Source organism: Alligator sinensis, unplaced genomic scaffold (genome assembly GCF_000455745.1).
Source record: "Alligator sinensis unplaced genomic scaffold, ASM45574v1 scaffold45_1, whole genome shotgun sequence".
Taxonomy (NCBI): Eukaryota; Metazoa; Chordata; order Crocodylia; family Alligatoridae; genus Alligator; species Alligator sinensis.
Window position 1 is genome coordinate 1,404,806 of NW_005842267.1, and position 26,901 is coordinate 1,431,706.

Below are 26,901 nucleotides of genomic sequence, written 5' to 3' on the forward strand. Positions count from 1 at the left end.
TTAGCACATTTTTTTTCTATCTGATTACCATTAAAGTTTGTCCACTGACTATTTACTTTAGACTTAAACTATTTAAACTATACTAAAAGACTTGTGAAAGACACTGGATCAGCACTGGAAACAGAGTTCCATTGTTTAGCCACATAATAGGTATAACACACAGTGCTCTTTGCACTATGTGACAATATTCTTGAATACTGAAATGAAGGGACCACCTTTAAAAGGTTAATGTAGCAGACTACATTCCTTGATATATTCACTGAGACTGTAAACAATTGTGTTAAGCAAAGTGTAATGGTGATTTTTTAAAAATGTGGACTCCAATCCACTGACCAAATAGATTGAAAAGCAATTTAATTCCATACAGATCTTGTAACAACTGAAAGATTATAGTAGTTTTTCATCATAACTTTCATCACAAAGAGATAGAATCACGGCCTGAGAGGTGAAGGACACTATCCCTTTGTTTGTTAAGCTATACAAAGTCAATACAAAAGGGAAACTGAAATAAAGCTTTCACTACACTTCAGCCATGCTCAATCCTGATTCTTTTCTCTCCTGGTATGCAAGAATCAAGGGATACTGGCACGGACTATAGCAATAGAAAACTCAGGACTTGACAGGGAAGGGTGATAGGGATTCTGGGGCTGAAATGGTGTTGGAAGCTAAAGAGAACATCCTGCAACATGCTCAAGGGCACAGCAAATGCTGCTACTATGTACACTGCTTCAGCAATCCCAGAGTCCCTGTGCCTCAGGACACAACTCAGATATACATAATGTTTATACTGATATAAATGATTTCTTCACTAGAGTAAACAAGGAGAAGACAGAAGACATAACCCCCTAGAATGGCGTATACCCAATCCAGAGTAGCATTACCTCTGCAAGAATCAAGGATAAAACAATATCAGTACAAGATATACTATGAATGATGCACGGCCCTGAAGGCTGTGGGGGCACGACAACCACCCACAGATGCCGCTGGCAGCATTGGTGGCGGCCAGTGGCATTCAGTGACCGTCTGCAGATGCTGCTGGTGGTGTTGATGGCAAGGGGGTGGGATAGCAGGTGGTGACCACCTGCAGGCACCGCTGGCAGTCTCGGCAGTGCTTCTTTCAGGGGGTGCACTGCCAATCTCAGGGGGTGTGCGTGTACCCGCATGCACCCCCTATGTGTCGCCAATGACCTACACACTGGTGTATGTGCCTTTTGTCCTCACCTTACTTGGAGACCATTTGTTCCCCACCCCTTGCTGACAAGGTGTAATAAAGGCCTTGTTACATGTTACACTGCGAGCTGCACAAATGTTGATCAGTGTTAGGGCTAGCCTGGGTTTGGAACAGTCACATATTCAGATCAGCAGGAGCTTGGAGGACTGAAAGGTAAGAATCCCTCCTCCCCATTCTGGGTTTCCCCTGCCACTCAGTGTTCCCCCTCCATTGTTCCCTCCCCCAACTTCCTTCTGGCTGCCTGTGCTGTCTGTCCAGGGGCCATTGTCACCACTTGCAGGCTGCTGTTCTTTTCAGGGCTGAGCCCAGTCCAGACAGCAGCAGCAGTGGTGAGTGGTGTTGGCCAGACAGGCAGGTTAACCCTGGCTGCTCCGCTGGGGCCAGACAATGTGGACAGCCACAAGTAAGTGTGTATGGAGGGGCATGGGGGCAGGCTGTGAATGGGGATCTGGGGTGCTGAAGGTGTGGGGGTACTGGCCTGATCTGGGCCAGTGAGGTTGGTGGGGTATTTACACTGAGGTGTAGTCTAAAGTGGCTACAACTTAGTGTAACATGAGCTGGGCAATATGGATCAGAGATAAACCTAGTCTGGAGTGGTATAACTTTAAGCCACTTAAAGACTGCTTAAAACTAGTTTCAAGTGTTAATGTATGGATAATCCAGGGATTCAGAGCTCTAGGAGCTGCCTAAAATTAACAGGTAACAAGACCCTAATAGCAACCTACATTAGAATACGTTGGTACACTAGAAGAGGCTACTTATCCCTCTGCTCTAGACACTGTTATACTTTATTTATATCAGCATACTGTGCTGATGTGATGTATCATGTTTCCAGATCAGCGCTATACACCTTATCTCATGCTCAGGTAATAGTGTGAAAACACATCATATTAGGGCAATGAACAATAGCTTTAAAAATCACAGCAGAACATCCTATTTTGGGGGGGCGGGGGAGGGAAACGCCACTGTGCTGTGGAATCACTTCCTTGTTACTATGATGGGACAAGCTTCCTGGGCACAGAAGACATAGTTTGTTGGAGAAAGGAAATGATTATCCTCTAAACCAAATTGTATGTATACTAGCATTTGTAGTAAATGTTAGCTGGCTCCAGCAAAACTAAGCTTTTTTATACTAAATAAAGCAGAAGAAAACTATGTTCCCTGCTTTATCTAGTCTGCATACCATGTGATATTCTAAGAAAGATAGGTTTCCTGGTACTCAGAGTGCAATTTTCAGTATATCCATGTTTATCCCAATACTGGTACTATATGCCTCTTGTGCTACAGCAGTAAGTGATTTGACTCTCCAGAATCAGATAATCATTTTAATCCAAAGGCTTACCTTGGGATGAAAACTTCAATTCCTTGGCATCTGTGACAGTTGTTCTTTTATCTGACCTCTTCTTTTCAGTTCGACGATGGCTACGTCTTTTCTTCGTCTCTCCCCAGAGGTTTGATCCACCATGCATGCTTGGAATGTTCAGAATCGCAATTCCTTCCAGAGAAATATTGATTAAGTCTAGCTGAATTCCATCACACTGATTCACAAAGGGGGTGGGGAGAGAAGGAAATAAAGAGAGAAAGCAGTAAGAGAGAAAGAGAAAATCAAAATGTTCTACCTACCAAATGTTTTTCTTCCATTTATCATTATTACGGCTGTGGAATTCCTACTTCCAAAGTGTTCTTCCAAAACTAAAGTTTAATTCTAATATATACTTATTGCAGGAAAGGAGCTGTGAGATGGGATTCAGGAAAACAGATCTTGGTCTATACTAATAGTACCGATTCCCAGGTTGCTTGCTTAAATATGGATCTATGGGGTAGTAAAAGGCTGTTCTTTGATGACCATGTATTGCCCTGACTTAAATGTATTTATGATTTTACTTCAGCTTTTAGTGGACAGATATCCATATTAAAGTACTTACCTTCATAATAATTTGCAGTCCTTTTGTCTGCTCCCAAGAAAAACTCACTCTCTCTAAGTTTTATGATGGTTCCCATCACACCTTAATGTTTGAGGCCCTTACATATTACCACTAATCATGGAAATCCCCAGATGGACTACACAGTCTCTGGCATCTTTCCCTTTTGGGTTTAAATGGGATTTTTAAAATTTAATTTTTACATGATGTGTTAATTTACTCTTTTAGGCTCATATGCTTCATTTTAGTGGCAGGGTCTTTGGGCAGAAGAGAGCATCAGTGGGGGGGTTTTATGCTGGAAAGGCCTTGCTGAACTAAAGATAACTAGACACAGATATCTTGCCATTGCTGTCTTTTCAGGTTTGAAGCCTGTTACTGAAGGGCAGCTTGCATTATCACTGTATGTTTTTCTTGTTCTTTTGAGAAATATTAGGCTTCACAGAATATGTTGTTCATAGATGTTAGTTTCATAGATGTTAGGGTCAGAAGGGACCTCAATAGATCATCGAGTCTGACCCCAATAATAAATTGTTATTAATTTACTTTTTAAATTATTCCTCCAGAGGACTTTTTCACTTATAAGAGATTGAACTGGGAGCCCTGATTTATCATTCTATCTGATGGATTTATCCAAAGCCTCCTCTAAGTAATATATGGTATGACAGCATTGGGTATGAGTCTGTTTTTGGAGTTAAACCCGCTACCTTGTCTAGAGGCAAAGTGCTACTAACACAGTCATACCCCTTCCCTTAGGAATCAGACAGAGACTGCCAGCCCATTCTGCAGCAAAACACTGACTATAAAGATGAGGAGGGCATGATGGGGGCAAGGACAACAGGAAAAAAAAATTGGTTAATACACCCTGAATCACTTTTGAACCTATTATGTAAAAGGAAGAGACACCATTATCCACTTATTAATTCACAGAGCCATCCAGTATCCCTGATAGCCACATTCCTGTGGCATCTGTATGATAGCCTTATGCTACACAAAACAGCTGAACTGTGGAGATATCCAGGCAAAAACACCACAGCATATATTAAATGTATTCACTCCTAATCCTGCAATTTACAATTTTCCATGGATGTCTGCATGTTTAAAGGGGTACTTTAAGGCTGCAGGGGTCCACTTGTACATTGTAAATTGAAGGATACAGGCTTTATTTTGCAATTCCAATATATAATTATCAGGGTGAAAACTAGAAAAATAATTCATTATGCTTCAGTGATAGTTCACTGACATCTTGCAGCTTGCCGCTCTATGGGTCACTGTCACTTTCTCTCTGCTTAATATTAAGCCTGTATTAAGGCTTTTAACATGAAAAAGACTATAACTCAAGAGATAGCCACATATCATTATTACTGCCCATACCCTCATTATTCATTTATATGAAAGCTACCAGAGCACAAAACAGAACCATATTTAAAGCAGACTCTGTACCTTTCAAATTCTAACAATGTTAAAAATCTAAAGAGAGGACAGTGACAGTATTTTTTATGTTTCTCTTCCAAAATTAAGGTTTAAATTTGTGGATAATGTCCATAGAAGGAAGCTGGCAAAGTGCAATGACACATCATGAAATGACTTGGCAGTTGTGACAACAAGTATAACAGAAAGTGCAAATCTGTATTGATTGTTTTTCCTTTCGATAAACGTGATGACTTCAATATAATTTTTGAGGAAAAAAAATCATGTTTTTCCCAATATTTTATATGTATTAAATATTAAGATGACATATTTTACTAAAAAATTCTGCTCATGTGTATAGTCACTTACTACTATACATTCTAGATAAACAGATATTAATTTCATAATTAAAAGTAATCTTGTGTAAATACCCTGCAGGCCTCAATGAATCAAACACATACTGTGTGTCAGGCCTCCCACTGTCTTCAAGTGGAATGTACTGGCTGGATAATTAGATAGTACATATTTTTTAACCTTATTTGCATGCATATTATATCTTTTGCACACTGACAAGCAGCAGTAACAACAAAAGTCAGATTACCACAGGGAATTCCCACAAAGAAGTCTTCATTCCTTATAATTTGCAGCCTAAATTAAAATAATTTGATCTTTGACAAGGATGAAATGTCAAGCAGAAGGGGGTCCTCTACAAGCCACGGCCTGTGGCTTCTGAAATCTGCCTAATTTATGTCAGTCACTTCTTAATACATATTTAAGTATTACACGAAAAAGATGATAAATATGCAATCTGACACCTTTGGTATTTCCCTGCTGTTAATTTATAAAGGTCTGGCGTCCCCCAAACCAACTGGAATTATTTAAATAAAAGAAGAATTGTGAAATAAGATGGTACAGAGGCCTGGCTTCCATTTTCACTCAATATTGAACACAGCAGGTAGTACACTAAGACAATTATTTGACTAGGCCTCAGAATCCCACAGTGACGAGTTACTTTTAAAATTAGTAAAGGAGGATTTCTTTTGTTCATACACAGACGAGGAGTTTGCACGACAGGTAGCTTTCTGTTGCCCTAACACATTCAGATGCTAAAATAACAAAACACAGATGTGTTTTCTTCCCATTTTTTTCTGTTTCACATAATGTAAAGGTGTTGTTAATACAACAGCATGCTTTTTGCATGCATAGCATGTCTATGACAGTTAGAAATTAATAGTAGCTTATTTCTAGTTCCTTTCTTACCTCAGCCTCCGCCCCTCTCTGAGCGTTAGCTTTTACATTAGCTTTTTCACTAGCCTGGGACATTTTAGATTATCCTTACATTAAGGCCATAATGTCTGATTCAGCTTCCTGAAAATAAATGATATAAAGACTATGCAGGCTAAACAAGTGCAGCATTGTGCCAGATAATACCATCTATTAACTTCTCTCATCAGACTTTCTTCTTTAAAGGCAGTTATGAAGGTGAAGCGATTCAAGACAACAATTAGGATACGATGCTTTCCTGAACAGGTGACCCTTCCTGTAACTTATACATGGATTCTAGTTTGTCAGTTAAGAGTTTAAAAATTACTGTGCCCCTCATACAAAACAGAAATACAGGACTTAGGATATGGGACTGCATAATAGGAAGGCCATACTTGATTAGGTTAGAAATCAAACATAGAGATGAACAAATATTTGCCCATAGAATGCCTATTTACATTTTCCCAGCTCAGAGATATAGATCCTTAATCTTCATGGGCTTTGTTCATTCAAAATGTGTGTTTTATTCACAAAGAGCTCATTTGCCAGAGAGCCAAAAAGTGAAATGTGGTATTGTTCACCAAGGTCTCACGTACAACGATATCCTCAAGCAAGGGGCATCAGGTTACAAAACAGATGAAAACACATTGTAAACACAAATGCTGATGACATGAAACAAGGAAAAACCAAATATGAATACACTGTTAAGCATTACTGGTGCACCCAATCAGCAGGGCAATGACTGCAATGACTTGTTCCTGTCACCCATATTAACGAGGTTAGTTTCTATTTGGTTTGGGCATATACCTTTCTTTAGCCTTAATGATGTTAACCAGCAAGCATAAAATGATTAAGGACAAGTGCATGTTATAGCGTTACATTCTAATGGATATTGTTGCTATTAGTAGTACTGGTATTATACATAAAAGACTGAGATTTAGTGCCATTCCAAGAGGATAATTGTGAGGCTGCAGGATTATAGCAATTGTAGTCTATATTACGGTCATCTAGTTAAGAAAAAAAAAATCTAACCACAAACAAGTCTTACAGAGAATTTTGGCTATATGGAAAGTAGTTTCTTGGAAATAAAACCTGCTTGTTTTCTTTGTCTCTTTCTATTAAAATGTATGTGAGAGAGACTCCAGAACCACATTCAGAAACAAATCAGATAGTCACTTCTTTAGATGTTTAGAAAAATATTTTTTCAGGGGTTGATTGCATTTAGAACCGAATATGAAGCAGTTTCTTAGAAAGCAGAATAGATATTAAAATTTTGCTTTTAAACAGCTATAAATACTCCAGTTTTCAAGAAAAGAGCAATTGCATCATTTTTTTTTGGTAGCAACAAAATACCTTCACAAGCATTTCCACCAAACACACTAGGCAAGTTCTGTGCCTGACTTCAGTCTTAGTATTCAGGTGCTTGGAGAACAACAAAGATCAAAGCCCATTAAGTCTAAGTCAATATGAATCTTTCAGTTGTTCTCAGTAGACTTTGGACCGGGTCCTAATGGCTTTCTGTTACACATTTTGAGTTCTCATGCTCACTGGTAAGTGGCAAATATTCCGTTACTTTCAAAAGAATATTGTTAGATGCTCTAAAATTATTTCAGAAGAGAAAAGGATTGAAATATTCTTGAAGAATAATTTCATTATTATTACTTACATAATAGTAGTTTAAAATACCATTTTTATATTCAATGCAATCTATTTCACATTACATTTTTAATAGAAATGGCAGCCCCTGGTTTACCTAATGCAGTCACTTGTGTCACAAACTGCTTAGCCCCCTGTTTGGAGGTACTTTTTCTTTTGTACCTATTCTGTCCTTATTTATCCAGGTTGTCTTTTTAGCTAACTGTTGATGCAGAATGGTAAGATGGCCTCTTCAGCAGAGAGAAAAGATAGTTGATAAAGGGGAATGATTCCAAAAAATTATTCTTTAACCTTTATTCAGAAAAGTAAGTACAATTTTAGAGAATTGAATTTTAAGGGCTATAAAAACTCAGGACCTAGAAATAATAAGATTTTTTTATTTTAATCCTGCAGCAGTTCTCACTCCCTCCAACAGTCTTTCATTTTTCTATCTGACCCAGCCACACTCCCTATTGATTTCTAATGTTATAGTTCACCTTTTGCCCTCTTCCACTGTATTAAGACTTCACTAATCATCAAACTGAACTTTGTTCCAATGTTCACGGCTACACCACAAATAGACAGGATAAAAATAATATTTTGGGATCTGGGGTCAAAAGTATGTACATTTCTCTGTCTTGCTGGATTCAGGCACTCTGCACCCTTGGCTCCCTAACATTTCAGTCAAACCAGCAACATTTCATAGCATGACATGCAATAATTAGTTTCTTACTTCTATTTCTACAGATTCATGCAGCTTCTTGCAGGTGGCTGAGAAAGTTTCAGAAGTGCCAAACTCAAAATACCAAAATTTGTTCTTCATTCTGAAACAGGGAAAAAAAAGAAAGAAAAGAAAGAAGCTTATGCAATATCAATATCTGAACAAAAAAGTGATCATCCTGTCTTCCATCATAAGTAATGGCAAAGGCTTGGGAACATATGACATCCCATTTGAAATAGATGAGCTCATAATTTTCAAAGCTTAAATGTTGGTGTCAAGTTCTATGATATCCCCTAAAGGGATAACAGAAATGTGTTGAACTGACAGGTTCAAATGTACCTTTGACTTTTCTTTCTCAGTGACTATCACAAGGTTTTTGTCACTTAACCAGTGACATCCCTCTGAAAACTTATTGATTCTTATTTCACATCTTACACCTACTGTGTGGTTGAAATCCCTATTCCATAGATTTCAAGCGTCTGGAAATAGGGCTCTCCCTTCATGAAGAAGACATAAGTAGAGAAGCCAGCTCCAAGCCAGTTAATTGGTTATTGTTTATTGTTGGCAAGAACAGGCATTCATTTCTAGCAGTAGACGTTTCTGAGAATTTCCACTGCTACTAATGTTTCTGGAACAGGGAGCAGTACAGGCATACAGACAGTAACTGTCCCCTCTTCCCTGCTCCTTCCAGAGCTCAGGGTGATCCCAGGTCTGGGGAATGTGGAGGGAGTCTTTTTCCACTGCTCCCCTACCCACCCACAGACTAGTCTGGGAGGGGACTACAGAAGCCCCAGTCTTTCCCCCAGACCAGGCAGTTCCTGGTCTGGGGAAGTTTGGGGAGCATTGTCCTGCTGCTTCAGGGAGAACTTTCCCAGCTCCATGGGCTTTTAAATCACTGTCTGTGCCCCCAGTTTGATTGGCACATGCAACATTTAAAGTCCTTAATGTAAGGATCTGAGACAAGAAAGCTTCCCTGAGCCCACTTCCAACCTCTACCGGCTTTTAAATCACTGCCTAACTGTTCAGGTAGGTGGTGGGGTGAGCAAGGGAAAGCTGACAGGGTCAGAACTGGGTTTGGGGACAGCCTCCCTAAACTCAGTTCCTAGCCCTGCCATACACCTGGCAGTCCCTGGTCCAGGGGAGGGGGGGGGAACATAAAAGTGTTCATTCTTGCAATAAAGTTTCTCTCACAAGGGAGATATTGCAGGTTGAACCTAAAACAGCTTCTCTTGGAGGGCGAATATGTCTCCAGGGAGAAACTGAAAATGCTTGTGTGCCTGTAGTATTTATTGGGAGAGTCGTGATTCTCTTGGTAGAAATGTAATGTCTGCATAGGGCCTATGACAGATAAGCATATGTGCAGATGTTACATTCAGACTGACCTAACTTGGTTTAGGTCAATCTACATGTCTATCTGTGTAGATGTTTCAGGAAGTTAAATTGGACAAAAAATGACCAGCCTGATCTAAATCAGTTTACCTGAGGATGTGAACTAAGTTAGATTGAAATGGGTTAGTCCTGCGGTTCCCAAACTCTGACAGATTCCACACCACTAATTTAAAGTGATACAACCTTAACTATCGCCAGCAAATTTTTCAGTTCAACCTTAAGTTATACCAGAAATTTTTTGTCATATAAAGTAATTATAATAAATCTGTTAACAAGTACCACTGGTAGATTGTCTGTGTACCACTGGTGGTACCTATACCAGAGATTGGGAACCACTGGGTTAGTCAAATCTACTGAATGTCTGTATACATTTGGAGCACATCCTTGGGGCTGGGAAAGCCAAGCTGCTGCCACAGCTCCAGGCTATGCTCTTCTAATCCCTCCCTGACCAAGGAGTGTTAGCCTCCTAACCCTCCCAGCCCCAGACAGACATCCATTCCACAGACCCACTACTCCCCGAGCCCCCCATGTAGACATGCCAGCTGCCCCCAACTCTTCCAACCCCCACCCACTCTGCAGACCTGCTAGACCTCCCCCCACCCTGAGTTACTGAGATTGAGTTCATGGCATGGCTCCCAGCACCGGAGAACATGTGCACAAGCCATTCCTGATGTAGAATCACATAGCTTAAAGTAAGACGCATGGCTGCAGCTTGGGTACAGTGCCCATCTGCAAGTACCCCAAGATATTCAGAGAAAATCAAAATTCCAAGTATAGCATTCTCCTCAGATACTTTGCACCAGGACAGCGGTGCTATCAAGTCATTTTCAGTCACTGACGCACATAAAAAGATGTTGGAATTTGTATCCTGAAGTTCATTAATGGATTCTATTGTAAAATAAAAATAGATTTACATCATATTGAAATTTATAGTTTATCATGAAGCAGTGGAGATATTACATCTGTTTCCTCCCAAATGTATAATGAAGCCTGCACTTCTACTTTACTGGATTTATTTTATACTGTTAAATATAATCAGTACATCAGTTCATATAATTAAATGCAGTTTTGTGTAACTAAAGCAATACTTTAATTAATATTCAGTGGCAAAAAACTATCCTAAAAAGATACCAAATTAGAATTAATTATTCACATTTAAGAATCAGATATGAATGTAGTGCATCCAGTTGTATCAGTCATTCTTGGGTACAAACACAACATACTGTGCTTGGAAGTTGATATAGCTGCTTCTGCATCAGTGCACAAATGTGGAGGGGTGGGAAGGAATGCAGACTGATCTAATTATAAAATGAACTAGCTATAGAGTTGGGTTCACTCTACAGAGTAAGTGGCTTCAGGTAAAAAACTAGCTGTATTGTAAAGCTACAACCACATAAAGACAATGTAGAGGGGTACTAAACTCGCTGTAGTTCAGCACTGAACTCTAAATTAACAGACATTTTCCAAAAGGAAAACCGTTTTTTCATGGCATTGTTTTCAGGGATACCTATCATGCCATATTTTCAAAAGGGCCCTTCTTTTTGCACCCACTGATTGTATGTGAATGCGGTAAGAGTGGATGCTGTAACTACCTGTTACTTCTGAAAACCAAATCTTTAGATATCTTCTTTGCTGATGTCAGTTAGTAAATTCATGAATAGATCAAGGAACATTTACATAACCAAACGACGGGGTTTGCAAATGTTATCGCCTCATGCTCACCTCAGACTGATGCAACCTAAACAATGAAAACTGAAAACTGGCGTTTTCCTATGCTCTACAGTGGGACAGTATGCAACTGAAAAGTAGGAAAAACAAAACAGTCAGATTTAAGAATACAGAAAAGCAGTTTATTTTCGTACCCTTTAGGAATAAAGATGAACAAACCTCGGTACTTTTTTTTTTTTTTTTACAGCCTCTTTTTTTGCTACTTATTCCTATTCTCTCTCAATTCCTTTCCCTTTATTTGCTATCTTTCCCTCCAGTCTATAAAGTTAGCTTTGACTTGACATTTGTGAATGGCTGCATATGCTGAAAACCCTGACTCGTTCTGGGGGGTAAGGAGGGGAGAGAGAAATTATATGATAGCAATCACATAGTTTTTTAAGGACATCAAGAACCTAGTGATGTTAAAATCATGCTAATTGTCTTGAAGAAATAACAACAAAACCCAGAAATTGACAGGACGCTTGATATTTACTAGAAAATTTGAATCTATGAATCAGAACATTGTAGAATTATGTTCTTGTGGATTAATGTGTTTATCAGTTGCTGTTTGGATTGAATATCTATTTCCTGTCACTGCTTTGTACCCTGTGTGATCATATTATTCCCTAAAATATAAGTATTGTATATGCTTGTTCTCCTTTTTCTTCTTGGAAGAATAGGAAAGATGAAACATCTGTTATCAAGAAGAAAACTAGAAATACAACCATTAGAAAGATAGATATAGATATTATTTTTTGGCTTCAGTTTCAAACAGATGTATCAAAACCCTCAGCAAACTATGAAATGGACTAGATTAGAGGTTTCCTTCAAATATGCAAATTATCTTTTATAGCAAAGGAGATATTTTTGAAGTTGTACACGTCATATATTCTTTTCTTATACAGACAAAACAAAGTTACAAGTTAAAAAAACCCAGATAAACTGGAGATATGAGAGAAAATAACACTAAACATCATATGCAAAACCCATCTTCTCTTTATTTTAATACAATTTTCCTTTGTTTTAATAGATAAAAATCTCCATATCTATCGTTAGTTTATGTGCTGTACTTTTAAGTAGGTGATGCTTGTCTATTTTATCAATGGCAGCTGGAAATATAAGCAAGACTCCTTTTGGAAGAGCAATATATCTTATTGTGAGGACTCAACAGAAATACATTTGTTTTACTATGTATTGTCATTAAAGTCTGACTACTGTAGTATAGTAAAAAATGGCAGATATTTGATTGTAAGGTGGTCAGAATAAACACAAAGTGTAGGCAGCTATCCTGACTGATTTTTTTTAATAGGCTGGCTGATGACTGAGAGTTGAAGTTCTTGTTTAAAGGAAGCTCTAGTCCAATACATTTTAGCTGTTTGTATCTATATTTGTTTCACTTCTTATTAGAACAGTAAAGATTACTGCTTATTTTATAAGAAATGTTTGGTGTATATTTTGAAGCAGAAATCTAATCTCTCTTTAAAAACAATATCTTGACTGCTAATGCAATACAAGTACAAGATCAATAATGAAAACAACACTTAGAACAAATGTATATATTAGATAAAAATATAATACATACACAATCTGTACAGAGGTTAAGGATGCACTAAACAAAACCATACTTCAAAAGTCTCACATTTTCTCTCTCTTGTTTCATGTAGTCTAGTACTAGAGAATTCAGTGATAAGTAGGACAATCCTCTAGAATAGGTTTGAGACAAATTGGCAGTGTAGTAGAAGAAAGTCTGTACTGCCATTACCTACAATATTCTTGTACTGTAGATGAATAGCACACTTTTGCCTCTAATGCTGTCAATCCAAAACCTTTCACAAGTACTACATTCACTTAATTAAAAAAAAATGGTAGAGCAGTATTTTCATCCAAGAATCAAGTGAGTTTGGTTAATCTGAATGTTTCCTGGATAAGGTCAGGCCAATATTTGGTTATCATGATCAAAATAGACTGTGATAAAGCTTTGCTTTATTATCAGTTCATTAGAAACCCCCCTACTGCTAAAATTATTTTATATAACCTTTCTGATTAAGTAATTACAAGTCACATTATTGGAAAAAAATTGTTCTGTATCTAAATATGGAAATAATAAATGTTTTATTATACACTAGAAGAGCACATGCACTGCATCACAATATGCACAGGCAGCCAAATGAAATATGCATGATAACACCAGAATTAGTTATGGCATATTATTAAAAGAGGGGTCAGTCAATAAGAAAGTTTACCTTTAAATTTGAAAAAATGAACCCTCCACCCCCAAACTTCAAGGAAGTATTATTCAGGATACCAACATCATTTTTTATTAAGATTGCTTTAATCTGCTTAGAAATTTGCCAGCTTTTCCTTTTTTTTTTTTGGAAAATTTTATTTTGTACCTTTTTCGGTGGGGGTGGGATTTTAGCCAAAATTATTGAGAGCAGAGTTGGGAGGCGAGGGGGGAGATTAGTATGCAAATTTGCTCACATTAAACATTTCTATTAACATTTCCTTTAAAAAGCTCTCCCATCTCCATGCTTTGAAGCAGGGACATTTAATTCAGCATTGGAATAACCTTGTGTTAGTGATCCAATGTTTGCCATCTGCATAAATATTCCACCTAAACTTGGCTAAATTATAATCTCTGAAAAAAATTGCATTTGCTCACTACATATCTCTTAGATTTTACCAAAGTTCCTTGGAGTTTCCATGCAGGACAAGCATGCTCCCATCTAGGATGGAGCAGAACTTTCCCTGAAACTGTAGCTTTGGGCTCCTGCTCCAAAGCTTTGCTGGGTCAAGGACTCCAATCTTGTATACATTCCCAAGCAGTATGAAAGGAAAAACTGCCAGTTTGAAGGCACAGGCAACAAAATCTGGAAATGTGGTGAGTGGGAGGATGAGAGGGATGGAAAGTTAGGGTACAATGGTAGACTGGTGGGGCAGATCTTTACACATGGGCTGGGGTGGGGTGGGCACTTCAATTAGAACAGCTCTCAGGAGCTGCTCTAATTAAAGCACCCACAGTGTCTCATGTATTCAGCATCCTATGCTTCTGAATGGCAGTGGGGGCGCTAAAGTTCATTTGATGAGCTTTAGCTAAAGTGCCCCTGCTGCCACTTTGGAGCATGAGGATACTGAATACATATGACCGGGAGGCTGCTGGAGCATGCTAATTAGCATGCTCTAGAAGACTTGATTAATTGTGTCTGTTGCAGGCGTCAGACAGTCATATACGTGCCCATACTGGCTAGACTGGGAGCTTGTGTGAAGACTAGAAGTGTTTGGACAAGGAGACTGGGAATCAGGATAGACAGACACTGGGACTAAGAGCTAGGGAAGGAAATGGGAATGAACTAGTAGCTAGTAAATTGATGACAATCAACACTAGAGGAGATGGGGAAGATTTGGAGTGGCTGGGCAAAGAGACTGGGACTCACAACCAGTGAGACGGGAGAAGGAAGGGAGGAAAACAGGAGAGAGTAGATGGATAGCTGAGACTGGGCAAAGAGACTGGAACAAGAAGTTGAAGCAGGGGTAATACTCATGTTGTACAAGTAGCCCAACAATGGAGATCTGATATTGGATCCAGTGAAGATGGAAAGTGGTTATATGGGGAATAAGAATGCTTGGGCAATCAGACTGGAACTGGAAAGAAGAGGGACAATATTAGGACTTGCTGAACAACGGGACAGGGTGTGAAGACTGAGACTGGCTAGGCAAAGAATGTAACTGAAACAAGAGGTAGGGACAGGAAACAGAATTTGAACAGAGCCAAAGTGTCAAAGATAAATAAAAAGGGATCAAGACTGAGGACAAACGTGCATGGTATTATTTGGGGGTCCAACAATTAGTATGGAATAATCAGCACGGATCCTGGTTTTCTCTGTTAAAAAGTCCAAAATTCTCTGATTTAAACCCCCCAAATCCATGTTTTTCTTCAATTAAAATGAAACACCACTATATATAGTGGGGAAGCGTGGTCATGCTTGAAGATAGGCTACAGTTACAGGAGGACCTAGACAGGTTAGCAAGTTGGGCAGATCAGAATCTGATGAAGTTCAATATTGAAAAATGTAAAGTGCTCCATCTCGGGATGAGCAACCCCCAATATACCTACAGGCTTGGTGGCACCAAACTGACTAGCACCACAAATGTAAAGGACCTGGGGGTAATAACAGGCTACAGTATGAAAATGAGCCGGCAGTGCGATGCTGTAGCCAGTAAGGCAAATCATACTCTGGCATGCATCAATCAATGCATCTCCAGCTAAACCAAGGAGGTGATTCTTCTGCTCTACTCAGCATTGGTGAGACTGCAGCTGGAGTACTGCATCCAGTTCTGGGCATCCTACTTTAACAAGGATGTGGATAAGCTTGAGAGAGTCTAAAGAAGAGCCACCTGTATGATCAGAGTCTTAAAAGGCAAGCCATATAAGGAAAGGCTGAGGGATCCGGGACTCTTCAGCCTGAGGAAAAGAAGGCTGAGAGGGGGCCTGGTAGCAGCTTACTGCTACATTCAGGGAGTACATCAAGGGCTTGGTGAGCAACTGTTCACCAGGGCACTCAAGGGGAAAACCAGGAGTAATGGCCACAAACTCCTGGAAGACTGATTCAGGCTCAACATTAGGAAAAACTTCCTCACAGGGTGTCCAGACTGTGGAATAAATTCCCTGCAGAGGTGGTGCAATCACCTACCCTGGAGATGTTCTAGGGAGACCTTGCTGGGGTCACCTTACCACAATTGTCTTTCCTGCTTGATGTGGGGGGCTGGACCTGATGATCTTCCAAGGTCCCTTCCAGCCTTACAATCTATGAATCTAGGTATCTGTTGAACACAATATTTTATTGATATATTTAAATTTTAAAGCAATTTGGAAGCCTACCAGTGCCTCAATCATTATAATAAAATACATTTTAAATACCTAAAATACCGATATATTTTAGTGTTTGATTTTGGTTTTTTATCATGGAAAATCAGAGCTCCCTCTACCCTCTTTGCTCACCAGGACATGGGTCCAGCTGCGGCTGTCCCTCCTGCTGCATTGTGGTGTTGAGCAGTCCTGATATGCTGGTGCCCCTCACTCCCAAGACACAGCTCCCCCATCCCTGCTAGTGCCCCTCACTCCTAATTCACAGCCCCTGCTTACTCCCCACTCACTCCCTTCTGGCAGCAGCTCCTCCCCTGCATCAGGATCTGGGTCCAAGTGTGGCTGTCCTCCCCTCTGCTTTGTGGTACTGAGCAGCTCTGACATGCCAGTGCCCTGTCCCTGCCCATACTGTTACCCCTCACTTCTAAGCCACAGCCCCCCCAGCCCTATCAATGCCCATGTGTTCTGCCGTCCTGTCCCTTGGCCAAGGCATTCTCAGGTCCTGCTCCCAGCTTCAGCCTCATCCTCTTCCTCCCGCCCTCCAGACAGGGTTTTGCACCTTTTTTGCAAGCAGCTTGTTGCAGGATGGAACTGCCAGGCTGCAGAGAGCTGCTTCCTGCTTCAAATAGGAAAATCCATGTTTTTCTCCTTTAAAGGAGAAATCTGTGTTTTTCTGCAGAAAAAGGAAAACCCAGATACCCGATAATCAGTTTAAAGTTCATATCATAATGTATATGATCATGGGGACAATTAAGGAAACATTACAATGTCTGTGAAGCCTAGCTCTGAGTGCTTGAATTTGCAATCTTACTAACATTTTTACCACTACTTGGTTTATCATACACAAGTAAGGATTTCCAAGGAAAAAGAAACATAATTACTCAAGTGCAGAATGTTGTAGCATTGAGCATGAGGACACATTGCCAGAACATATGCCTTGAGACAGTCAGCCTGAAGAACTCTCATTGTAGGAAGGAGGAGGTGACGGGCAAGCTGGCAACAGGTCATACTGGTTATTTCCTGTATTTACTCAAATCCATGATGACTTCAAATTTAAGATGACCCCACAACAATTAGTTTGTTAAATATAAACATAAACATACATTTATTATAATTTTCCATGTACAGAATCTAATTATTGGAGGGCTGTACTAAATTTGTTCTCCACCACACCATGGTGGTGGGGGGAATCAGTAGCAGGGGAGCAGGCAGCCTGACCTGTGCCTCTTGCCACCACTCCCTTGCCTCCCTACCTGTTACTCCCAGCCACTTATTGTCATGCCTGCATGCCCCTCATCACCACTTAAACTATTCAGCAGTTCTGCTTACATCTCAGACAGGGAGCAAACAGTGGCTTCAGCCCCAATCATGGCTAGGCAGCAATTGTAGTGGCTCCAGCCCTGGCTCTGGCCCCGGCCCTAGCCGGGCAGTGGCAGCGGTCAAGCCAAACAGAAGCAAAGAAAAAATTCTGCACTCAGGAACAACTGAGACCTGACAGGCTACAAAACTCTCCAAAGCTCTGAGTGTAATGAGTGTGTTCATTTAGGGCTTCAAATATTTGATTTTACTCAAGACTGTAAAAGCATAAACACAATGTAAGATGTTGCTTCTAACTTGCTAAACCCCAAATAACTTGGGCTCATAATACCCAGCAGACCATGTCTAGTGAAATAAAATTCATATAGGAATTAATAAGTAAAATAACACCTCCTTCATTAGAGGTTTTAGAGAAGCATCTGAATAAGCATTTGCCTAGGATGCAAATTTGTTAGGTTGAAGTAGATGAGCCCTTACAACCCTATAATTGTATTACAATGACTATACATTTCTGATATAAAACTGGTTAAAATACAATGTTTTTATCTAATAAGTTTAAATGTTAAAAATGAAACAATATTTGCGCTTTTCACAGAATTAAAAGTAAGGGTTTTAAAAAAATAAATCTGACTTTCTTACAGCAGTGTACAATAGACAACATATTTTCCATCGTTTCTCATTGTTCGTAGATCTATTATCTAGGTAATTTTATACTTAGGTAGAAATGATTTCATTGTAGCATATAATATATATTAATAAGATTGTATGACTTTTTCTAATGTTCTTCTTTTCTTTCCACTTCTGTCTTAACAATCATATAACTCCTTTTAGGCTTTATAATGAATCATACGCAAAAGTAAGGAAATAGCCAGTTGGAGATGCACATCCATAAGAGATTTATGTGAGGCTGGCAAGATTTTAATAGGTACATCTTTGTCAATTTTTTTCTTTCCCATTACCTACTATACTTATGGCAAATAAAGTATGTTAATCTGCCATGGTACACAGCATAAGTATAAACTGTATAGATACTAGGATAAAATCTAAGGGCTTTGAAAAGACAGCTACAACACTAGCTTTACAGAAATGAACAAATTAAAGACATCCACACTGTCACAACTACAGTACAGTGATCATCAAATGTAAATTTAACATATAAAATGGTTATGCTATTCAATAGCATTATGCAACTGAATTACCCCATAACTAATGAGTTTCATAAATGCTTTTGCAATGCTTTACCAGCAACTCACTCCCTGTCTTGCTTTGCAATTAATTTTGTTTTGTATCCTGCAGTTGAATATGATATTCTTTTATAATCTCTTCTGTACTATGTACCACAAGTGCTGCCTGCTGACCATCTCCCTGCATGCCTGCCTTCTGATTGTGTGATCCCCAACTTGAATCCTTAAGTCACTATTTTCCACTTTTCCAGCTTTTTGCAAGTGTTTTATTCTTTCCATCCCTGACTTTACCCTCTTACATTTTGCCAGCCCCTGTATGACCTTAATCCCAGCTACGTTTCTTTTTTTCTCTTATTGTCTGTTACTCAAAAAGTAAACTGCCATCTAGGATCTCTTTCCATCTCATATTTTTCCACTTATTAGCCATCTCTAAAACCTGACTCTTGTCTTTTGGCTCACTTATGAGTCTGACCCTCTCACATGTTCTACTCACCACATAGTTAAGAATTAAATGGCACATAGAGGAGAATTTTATACTATAATGCTATTTAAGATGTAACTTATTTAAACAGATAAGCAACGTCCAGTCATTCAAGGCACTGTGCTAGCTATGTGAACTTCTCTACTTACTGGATGAACTAGATGATTTCTGAGTCATACCTCAGAATGCACCTGTGGTATCCTGACATGCAACAGGACATATTTTGTTGCTTAATGGGAAAAAAGATTATATATTTCTCCCAAGGTTACATAGATGTGATACTCTCAATTGGCACAAATTAGCAGTAGGTTAACCTAGAGCACCTGGTATTAAACCCAGCAATTACAAAACAGTATGAAACTTGAATGATAATAGTTTACAAGCTATTCCCCACATAACCAAACAAGCTTTCTGTTCTATGATACAAATAAGTTTGTGATTGAAATGAAGAATCCTAGTATTTGGATTTAAAGGCAACAGGTCTTAAAGCACTTATCAATATGGCTGAAAAATAAAAATGTGTTTAGTTTCTCAAAAAGTGCTGTGAATCATCAGCTTGTTTGTTATAAATTACACTGTATACACTAAACTATACTATGTCATTTAAACTCCTTTGTGCCCAGACTGCGCCTTGAGAATTCCTACATTTCACATTTTATTTTTATCCCAATATTTCCTCTTAGTTTCTGTCCCAATTCCCCAGTCTTGGGAGCAGATGCTGATGTACCAATGAGTCATTAATCTGAAGAGGTTTTTTACATGAACAGAAAGAAAATCTGTAAACTATTTCACATTTACCAGACCTGACTGTACAAGGGAATCAATAAAGCACTGTTTGAAAACCTCTACATGTATGTTATAATAGACCAAATAGTTTAGATCAAGGTCACAGAACTTCACATTTCATCTTTAAATTATGTCAGATGAATAAAACTATTTTCCTTTTTTCTTCCTCCTAATATCCTGGTATGTAAAAGCTGATATGACACTGAGTACCACTTAAATTAATGAGACCATTGTTATAGTTCTCCAAAGGTTCAGGAACAGGTTTATAAGAAGAAACTTCTGGCTAGCTAGTTCAGCTGCATGATTCTCACTATATTTCAGAATAAAAAATGCATAAAGCAGTTTTATGAACTGCTTCTCTGTAAAGGAGATCCATATGGAATTAATTAATCCTTTCTTCTACCCAAGAATGTTTAACTCCCATTGATGAACAAAAGTAACTCAAAGATGTTCAATTCTGAGAAAGCTTAAAAAAAATCTAAAAAAAACTTTTAAAAAGACTGTTACCACTATTGAACAGAAAATAGTGAGCTAGTAAAAAAAAATTGGCAAAGGGAGAAAGCAGCTATTGCAGATTTAAAAGACCTAACACATATTTTTCTCAGGTCTGCACAAAGAAATTGCTTCACCCTGCCCATGTAGAATAAGGGCAATGATGTCCCTCTGATATGTTCTCTCTCCCTCTTCATTAGGTCCCTGAAGAAGCTGCTGTAGAGCAGCCTGAAAAGGTTGGGATTTTGCAGGGTTCTAGAGTAGGTTTAGAGAGAACCTACCACTCTCCTGACTGAGATTGAATAGACCTTAAAGCTCCATTCACTTTTAGGCACCCACTCCTGGGATCCTGGTGGCCTAGTTAAGGCATTGAGGTAGGGTTGGAGTGTTGTTGTAGCCACAGTGGTCCAGGAATAGAATCACAGAAGCAGAATCATAGGAAGTTAAGATTGGAAGAGACCTCAGGAGCTCATCTAGTCTGACTCCCAGCTCAAAGCAGGACCATCCCCAACTAGATCATGACAGCCAAGGCTTTGTCTAGCTGGGTTTTGAAAACCTCCAAGGATGGAATTTCCACCACCTCTCTGGGTAACCTGTTCCAGTGCTTTACTTTCACCTAGTGAGAAAATTCTTCCTAATATTTAACCTAAGCTTCCCTTGCTGCAGCTTGAGCCTGTTGTTCCTTGTTCTGTCATCTGCCACCACTGAGAACAGTCTAGCTCCATCCTCTTTTGAACCCCGCTTCAGGTAGTTGAAGGCCACCATTAAATCCCCTTTCACTCTCCTCTTCTCTAGACTAAATAAGCTCAGTTCTCTCAGTCTCTTCTCATAAGTCACGTCCCCCAGACCCCTCACCATTTTCATTGCCCTCCTCTGGACTCTCTCCAATTTGTGCACATTTCTGTACTGGGGTACCCAAAACTGGAAGCAGTACTCCAGATGTGGCCTCAACAGTGCGGAATAGAAAGGAATAATTACTTGTCTTAAATTACTGGCAACACACCTACCAATGCAGCTCAGTAACAAGGGCACACTGCTGACTCACATTCAGCTTATTGTCCACTGGAACCCCCAGGTCCTTTTCTGCAGAGCTGCTACCCAGCCAGTCAGCTCCCAGCCTGTACTAGTGCATGGGATTATTCTGTCCTAAATGCAGGACTTTGCACTTGTCCTTGTTGAATCTCATGAGATTCCTTTTGGCCCAATCCTTCAATTTGTCTAAGTCACTGTGAATCCTAGCCCTATCCTCCAAAGTATCTACTACGACCCACAGCTTGGTGTCATCTTGAAACTTGCTGAGGGTGCACTCTATGCCATCCTCCAGGTTGTTGATGAGGACATTGAATAAAACCAGCCTCAAGACTGGCCCCTGGAGCACTCCACTTGATACGTCTGCCAACTAGACATTGAGCCATTGACTACTACTCTCTAAGCCCAATGCTCCAGACAGTTTTCTATCCATCTTACAGCCCATTCATCCAGCCCATATTTCCTTAGCTTGTCTGTGAGAATGCTGTGGGAAACCATATCAAAAGCCTTTCTAAAATCAAAATATACCACATCCACTGGTCTCCCCACATCCACAGAGCTAGTCACCTCATCATGGAACACAATCAGATTGGTCAGGCATGACTTGCCCCTGATGAATCCATGAGGACTTGTTCCTAATCACATTTTTCTTCTCTAAGTGCTTACAAATGGATTCCTTGAGGATCTGCTCCATGATGTTTCTAGGGACTGAGGTGGGGCTGACTGGTCTGTAGTTCCCTGGATCCCCCTTTTTCCCTTTCTTAAATATGGCACTATGTTTGCCCTTTTCCAATCATCTGGAACCTCTCCTGATCACCATGAGTTTTCAAAGATCATGGCTAATGGCTCTGCAATCACATCAGCCAACTCCCTCAGCACCCTTGGGTGCATCCCATCTTGCCCCATGGACTTGTACATGTCCAGCTTTTCTAAGTAGTCCCTAACCTGTTCTTTCAATACTGAGGGCTGCTCATCTCCTCCCCAAACTGTGTTGCCTGGTGCAGTACTCTGGGAGCTGACCTTGCCTGTGGAGACTGAAATAAAAAAAGCATTGAACACTTCAGCTTTTTCTGCATCCTCTGTCACAAGGTTACCTCCCTCATTCAATAAGGGACCCACACTTCCCCATATCCTTCTCTTACTACCAACATACTTGTAGAAACCCTTCTTGTCAAGGGAGAAACTAGCCCTTCTGCTACACAAAAATCAGTACAATCTCATAGGACTCCCCCACCGTGATTCAAGACAGACTTGGGGGGAATGCCTCCAGACCTAAGGTCGAGGAGGACCAGGTTAGAGTGCTTCTGGAGGGGCTGGACGTGTTCAAATCAGCAGGTCAAGATGCTCTCCACCCCGGGTGTTGAGGGAGCTAGCAGGGGTTATTGCAGGGCCCTTGGCACTTTTACTGACCTTACCTCTGAAGTGTCTCAGTGCATTTGACAGGGATATTAAGGACACTGAGTATGACTGAGTTCTTCCTAATTTACACTAGGCTGAGTGAGAGAAGAGGGGTCTTACTTTAATCCTGAGAAAGCTCTTTGAGAAGATCATCAAGGAGCACATCTGTGATGGGCTGGCATCGGGGATGATGCTCAAGGGCAACCAGCACGGTTTCATTAGGGGCAGGTCATGTCAGATCAACCTGATTGCCTTTTACCATCAGGTCACAGAAGCATTGGATGCAGGTGTTGCCGTGGATGTAGTCTTTCTGGACTTTGTCAACAAGCAAAGTGACCCCGCCAGATTATTGCACCAAAGTGTTAAGTGACGCAACCAGTTGTAAATAGTGATGCGGTGGCAGAGTGTATCAGCAATTTGACCCAACATGCGAGCGATGCATGATCAGGGCGTGATCACCTGTGGTCTAGCCAATCAAAGACCACCTAATGGGCATGGCTGGCTGGCCAGCATGTCCATGGGTTCCAGAATGTACCATCAGGGGAGCTTCCTGATTGGCCGAAAAAGTTATATAGGGGACCGCGCGCCTCGGTGTGTGGTCCCCAGGCTCTGACTCTCAGGACGGACTGATCACCTGTCTTGGGGCCTGGTCAGACCCCTAGGTCTTTAGCAGAAGCTGCTCTGGTCGCTCCGAGCGTCATAAGCTTACTGCCTCGCATAGTACCTTGTCCTAACCAGACACTGTACTTGTATACTGCAGTCTCCACCCGTCACCCATCGCTACCCATCGCTTGTATACATTCCCTCACTGTTGTATATGGTTCGTTATCACCAAATTGTTTCGACCTACTGTTTGTCAGCCTTGTAAGTAAATATCAAACTTTATTTCACACCTCATTGTCTGTGGTGTTTATCTCCACCTCGCTCTTGGCATCCCCGAGCGTGTCTGGGTTGGTGTCACCACCCGGTGCCCCACTTGACACGCAACTGCGGCCGTTTCCCAACGACCATCCGGGAATCGAGGTCCACATGCACCAACACTTTTTTCATCTATATTGCAGCTACTCCACATCTCATTGTTGATACTGCTATCAGGAGCCAGCATTTAGTATCACATAGTCAGGGATCTCTTTAACATCAATTGGTTACATTCTAAATCCAAGATAACTAGCATCTCCTTTACTGATCTTCACTACACTGACAATTGCATCATGTGTGCCCATTTATCTGAAGAGTTCCAGGGCACCCTTGATTGCTTCTGTGAAACATGAAATGGTTGGACTCGCTGTTAACTTCACAAAAACCAAGATACTCTACCAATCTACCCCAAACCCCCACATATTACAATTAGAGGACATCCTTGGTGAATGTTGAGCATTTCCCTTACTTCGGTAGTCACTTTTCCCCAAAAGTAAACATTGATGATGACAATCAACACCAAATAAAATCTACCAGTGCTGCCTTTGGACATCAGTGAAATCATGTCTTTGATGACCATGACATCAGGATCCAAACCAAACTTCTTGTCTACCAGGCTGTTGCCATCCCTATCCTGTTGTATGAATGTGAAACCTGGATGACATATCAGAAACAACTGAAAGCTTTGGAGTATTATCATCAGTGATGCCTTTAAAAAATCCTCCATATCACCTAGAAGGACAGAAGAATGAATGCCAGCATTCTGGCTCAACCAAATACCATCAGCATTGAAGCCATGTTTATACAGAACCAGGCCTGTTGGACAGGACATTCTTGACAACCGGCTCTTGAAACAGTTCCTGTACTCCCAACTCACTAGTGGTCACTGCTTTAAAGGTGGGAAAAAGAAGAGATTGAAGGACACCTTGAAGGCCAGTCTGAAGATATTCAATATTAATGCCAAAACCTGAGAGACTTGAGCATTGAATCATCCCCAATGGTGTTGGGATGTACAAGGCTGTAATGGTGAGCCCAGTTTTCCTCCTGCCCAGGCAGGGGGTCGGGCTTGAAGATCTACAAGGTCCCTTCTCACCCTACTTCTATGATTCTATGGGGGGAATACAGTGAAGGTGATATAATGGTAGGAGTCTACTACCAACCTCCTAACCAAGAGGAAGATCTAGAGAACTGGCAGAGGCTGTACACTCTTGAAGCACAGTTGTCATGGGTGACTTCAACTACCCTCACATCTCATGGGAGGTGCACTCTGCCCAATCTGATCAGTCGCATAGCTTTCTCACTTGCATTGACGAACTCCACTTGTCTCAAGAAGTCTATGGGCCAAGAGGCAAGGTGCTCTTAGATCTGGCCAAAGGGGATAATCTAATGAGTGGCCTGAGAATTGAAAGGAAGCTGGGAGACAGTGATCATGAGTTGATCACTTTCTCTATCCATCGCAAAGCGGGCAAATTACTCAGCAATGCAGAAATCCTTGATTTTAGGAAAGTTGACTTTCACAAACTCAGGTGCTGGTTGCCGAGGCACTGAGATACCAGGATCTGATGGAGAAGGGAGTCCACAGCGAGTGGTAGATCCTTAAGGATGTGATCCTCGAAGTACAAGGGAAGGCCATCCCAGCCCATTGAAAAGGAAGCAAAAGGGCTGGGCAACCCCCATGGCTAAATAGGGGACTCATGGAACTCTTGTATCTGAAAAGAGAAGCCTATAAGGAATGGAAGTCAGGTAACATCACCAACGTGGAGTATTCAGCACTGGCCTGCACCTGCAAGGAGCAAACTAGGAAAGCCAAGGCTGTAACCAAACTTAAACTGGCTATGGGAATCAAGGACAGTAAAAAGTCCTTCAAATCCATAGGTAGTTGAAAGAAAAACAAGGGCAACATTGGACCCTTGCTCAACCATATGGGGCAGCTGTCAACTGACACCCAGGAAAAAGCTAATCTCCTCAATGATTACACTGCATCTGTCTTCCACCAGCCCAAGGAGATCACCCTGCCTAACAAGATATAGTATTACCAGGGCACAAGCGAACACATGCCCATCATTAGTGAAGATCTCATGATGGAACACCTTGAGAGGCCAGACATTCATAAATCAGTTGACCTGGATGGAATGCACCCTGGAGTGCTAAAGGAACTGTCTGACATCATAGTGGGCCTAATGTCAGACAGGCAAGGGTATTTGAGAACTTGTGTCGCTCAGGAGAGGTTCCTGAAGATTGGAATAGGGACAATGTGGTGCCTATCTTTGAGAAAGGGAGGAAACAAGATCCAGGGAACTACAGGGCAATCAGTTTAACCTCAGTCCCTGGTAAGATATTGGAAAAGATCGTCAAAGAAACCATTAACAACAGGCTAATGGAATGCAACATTCTGAGAAATAGCAAACATGACTTCATTGCGGGTAGGTCCTGCCTGACCAACCTCATTTCCTTCTATGACCAGGTGACATATCATCTGGACAAAGGAGAAGAGGTTGATATAATTTATTTGGACTTCAAAAAAGCCTTTGATTTGGTCTCCCATGAAGTCATCATGGTATAACTGGGGTACTGTGACCTCGACAACTTCACAGTTCGATGGCTGGGGAACTGGCTCCGTGGTTGGATCCAGAGAGTGATAGCTGATGGAACCATGTCAACATGGTACATGGTGACCAGTGACATCCCCCAGGGCTCCGTACTTGGACCAGTACTCTTTAATATATTTATAAACGATCTGGATTCAGGTATCAGAAGCAGACTGGCTAAATTTGCTGATGACATCAAATTATGGGGAACTGTGGTCACACTCGAGTAGAGGTTCTTAAACTGTGGTTGCAGACCACCACTGATCTGCGAGCTCCATTTAGGTGGTCCACAGAAAGGTTGCGGAATAATCGAGACTATCAGTACTTCTAAGGTAAAACTACTGATATTAAAATATGAGTTGTGCGCTTTGATTTGTAGAACAAAAAAAAGTTTAAATGGTCCGTCGAGACCCTCAGCAATTTTCAAGTGGTCCGCAAAAAAAGTTTGAGAATCACTGCACTAGAGGATAGGCTGGTGATTCAGACCACCCTGGACAGGCTCGCAAGGTAGGCAGATGAAAACCTGATGGCATTAAACATGGAAAAATGCAAGGTGCTCCACCTTGGGA

At 40.6% G+C, this 26,901-nt stretch overlaps 1 protein-coding gene across 1 annotated transcript in view; it reads right to left on the reverse strand.

Moving 5' to 3' along the window:
- The window catches only part of DGKB (diacylglycerol kinase beta), a gene marked incomplete at its 5' end in the record, with an annotated part of 469,550 nt that overhangs the window by 115,370 nt on the left and 327,279 nt on the right, over positions 1-26,901 (reverse strand). The window contains 2 exons of the mRNA XM_014521864.2: positions 2,574-2,769; positions 8,192-8,282. Of these exons, the coding sequence (XP_014377350.1) occupies positions 2,574-2,769; positions 8,192-8,282 (287 nt within the window). The remainder of the gene's footprint in view (positions 1-2,573; positions 2,770-8,191; positions 8,283-26,901) is intronic.